The 2,500-nt window shown below is 35.1% G+C and overlaps 1 protein-coding gene across 13 annotated transcripts in view; it reads left to right on the forward strand.

The window, feature by feature from the left end:
• The window catches only part of LOC113821134 (MAP/microtubule affinity-regulating kinase 3), a 143,464-nt gene that overhangs the window by 15,265 nt on the left and 125,699 nt on the right, over nt 1–2,500 (forward strand). For 9 of the 13 annotated variants that reach the window (XR_011399326.1, XM_070134714.1, XM_070134723.1 and 6 more), the window contains exon 2: nt 1,336–1,585. The exons of the other annotated variants lie outside the window; for them this stretch is intronic. Coding sequence is in view for 8 of the 9 variants with exons in the window: in XM_070134714.1 (XP_069990815.1) it covers nt 1,511–1,585 (75 nt within the window). In the remaining variant the exon portion in view is untranslated. The remainder of the gene's footprint in view (nt 1–1,335; nt 1,586–2,500) is intronic. 13 annotated transcript variants of the gene reach the window in all.

Genomic DNA, 2,500 nt, shown 5'->3' on the forward strand with positions numbered 1-2,500 from the left:
TTTCATTCCCATGTGTTCATTAATTCATTCATATATATGATAATAAAAGCAACAATAATGATATTGGTAATAAGAATAATAATATTGCATATTATTATTTTTATTACTGTATAGTTAGTGCGTCGTCAAAGTCTAGGCTCTATCATTAGTGCGCCACTAACCAATAAAGGTTGAGAACCTCTGGTGTATATACAAATTTCACAAAACAAAAAGACAGTAGACCGTGCACATACCCAGTGCCAATGGATCACTGTTATTTTTATTATGATTATTGATGTTATGATTTTTATTATTGTTGTTGCTGCTATTGTTGTTATTGTTTTTGTTATTGTTGTTGTGATTGTTTTTATTGATATTGGTATTATAATTGTTTTTATTGATATTATTGTTGTGATGGTTATAATTATTGATCATTGTTGATGATTGTTATTGTCAGTATGATAATTATTAATAATACTTTTTTACTGTTATTCGTAGTAATAATAATGATGATTATTGTTGCTGTTATTAAATATCTTTATTTATAGTGACGGTCTAGTAGGCCTAGTAATTGACTCTTGTGCCTAAGTACTCATGAAGCCATCTATATATAAACAAAATTGATAAAATAAAACTCCAGTGGACAGTGTGTGTACATGTTCACTCCTAGCAGCAATGGGATAATGTATTGCCTATTTGAAGCTCATTATTTTCATATTGGTTTATGATTTGATAATTTGATGGTATATGTCTGGGTATTCATTTTAAAAAGTTAAACAATCCCTTTGGTTAGTTATATGCTTTCTTGTCTATTATGTAGGAGGAAGGGTCAAGTTGTGTCTACATAACTTGTTTTATGAAAGGGTACTGATAGATATACATACTCAGTTTTTTTTTTTTTTTTTTTTTTTAAGACTAGTAGGAAGATATTTTTGTTTTGAGAGAATTGTGTAGATGAAGTTGCAGAGGTGGTTCATTGTTTTCAGTTTTTGAAATTTGAGCCTGATGTGTTTATTGGAAGGGTTGAGGGCTTAAGCAGATTGTGTTTATTTTTCATTATTTGTTGATATGATTTGCTATTTGATAGATCATGGATGTAAAGTGACTTCTTTCCCTTTCTGATATGTTATGCGCTATTTTTTGCAGTAACATATCTCTCCTCCACCTTCTCACTCTCTCTCCTTGTCACTCTTCCTAAATTATTCTCTCCTCTCCTTTTTTCTCTTCTCCTCAACTCCTTTCTCCTCTCCTCTCCTCTTCTCTCCTCAACTTCTTTTTCCTCTTTTCCTCTGTTATTTCTCTTCTCTTCGTCACTAATCTATTGCTTTTAAATTCTTACCATACTGTTTTCAACAGATTATGGGTGGTCTAGTGGGAGTTGTGTGAGCCAGACCATCGATATAGTGGTGTGTGCAAGTGTCATGGCCACTGAATGGTAGCCCAAGCTGTTCGACCCCACAGTTACTCTGGCGCAGATTAAGCCGCCCCGCCATACTCCAGTGCCATCCTCAGCACGCACCAAAGTTCCGCCATGTCGGCCAGCGTGCGGACCACACTTCAGACGGTGCCAGAGGCCTTGCCAGCCGATCATGTCACCAAGTCCAAGGTAAGGACACTTATAGGAAATGGAAGCTATAGCTGTATTGTGCATTGTTTCACGTGTTGATCTTACTTGTTTTGTCTTTTGATTTTGTTTATGTATTATCATGCTGGAGAACCTCTCCAAAGGCAGGAAATAAGTTGGCATGTCAAGATATGAGGAAAGTCAGTGTACACCCCCCCCCCCTCCTCCCAGTTTAGGAAGCTTTCATGCAAATATAACTGAAATGAAATGTGCTCAGTGCACACACATTTTCATAAGTTTGGTAAGAGGCATAAGATGGATTGTTTGTAAAAGGTTCTGAGCCCTTAAAATGGCAGCTTGGTTGCTTCAGGCAATGTTGTCATATTGACTCAACAGGGGAGGAATTTGTATACAAGTATGCAGAACAAGTATATATGTTGTGTCTGAGAAATGTAAAGGGAGTCGAAGTGAGGGAAAGAGCAGCACAAGAAGTGCTGTTGTGTTTGAAGTTTTCTTTCTCACATGACTGGATTTTTTTTTTTTTCTTCTTCTTCTTTTTTCTTCTCTTCTCTTTTCTTCAAAGATAGGCAGATGTAGAAAGGAATGTGATTGAAAATTTTATATATGTTAATATTTATCCATTTGGTTTTAAGCAATTTTGCATTACTCTAGTGTGTGCCTAGAAATATGTTTTGCAGTATTATCTGTGGTACTTTCAAAATATAAACTGCAATGTATTAAATGGAAGCTGCAATTCTTTGAAGATATGAATAAAGTATGGTTACTTCCAGTTATGTTTGTGACTTTAGCTTCATGTGTTGAGAGATGCGTGAATATGTACAAACCCTGTCTAATATGATTTTTAAATTTTGCTTACTTATAGATAGCTCTACAAGTGCTTAGTCACCAGAGTCCGTTGCTATGCTTACCTAATCTCACTACATTACCCTCAATCTT

Source organism: Penaeus vannamei, chromosome 20 (assembly GCF_042767895.1).
Source record: "Penaeus vannamei isolate JL-2024 chromosome 20, ASM4276789v1, whole genome shotgun sequence".
Taxonomy (NCBI): domain Eukaryota; kingdom Metazoa; phylum Arthropoda; class Malacostraca; order Decapoda; family Penaeidae; genus Penaeus; species Penaeus vannamei.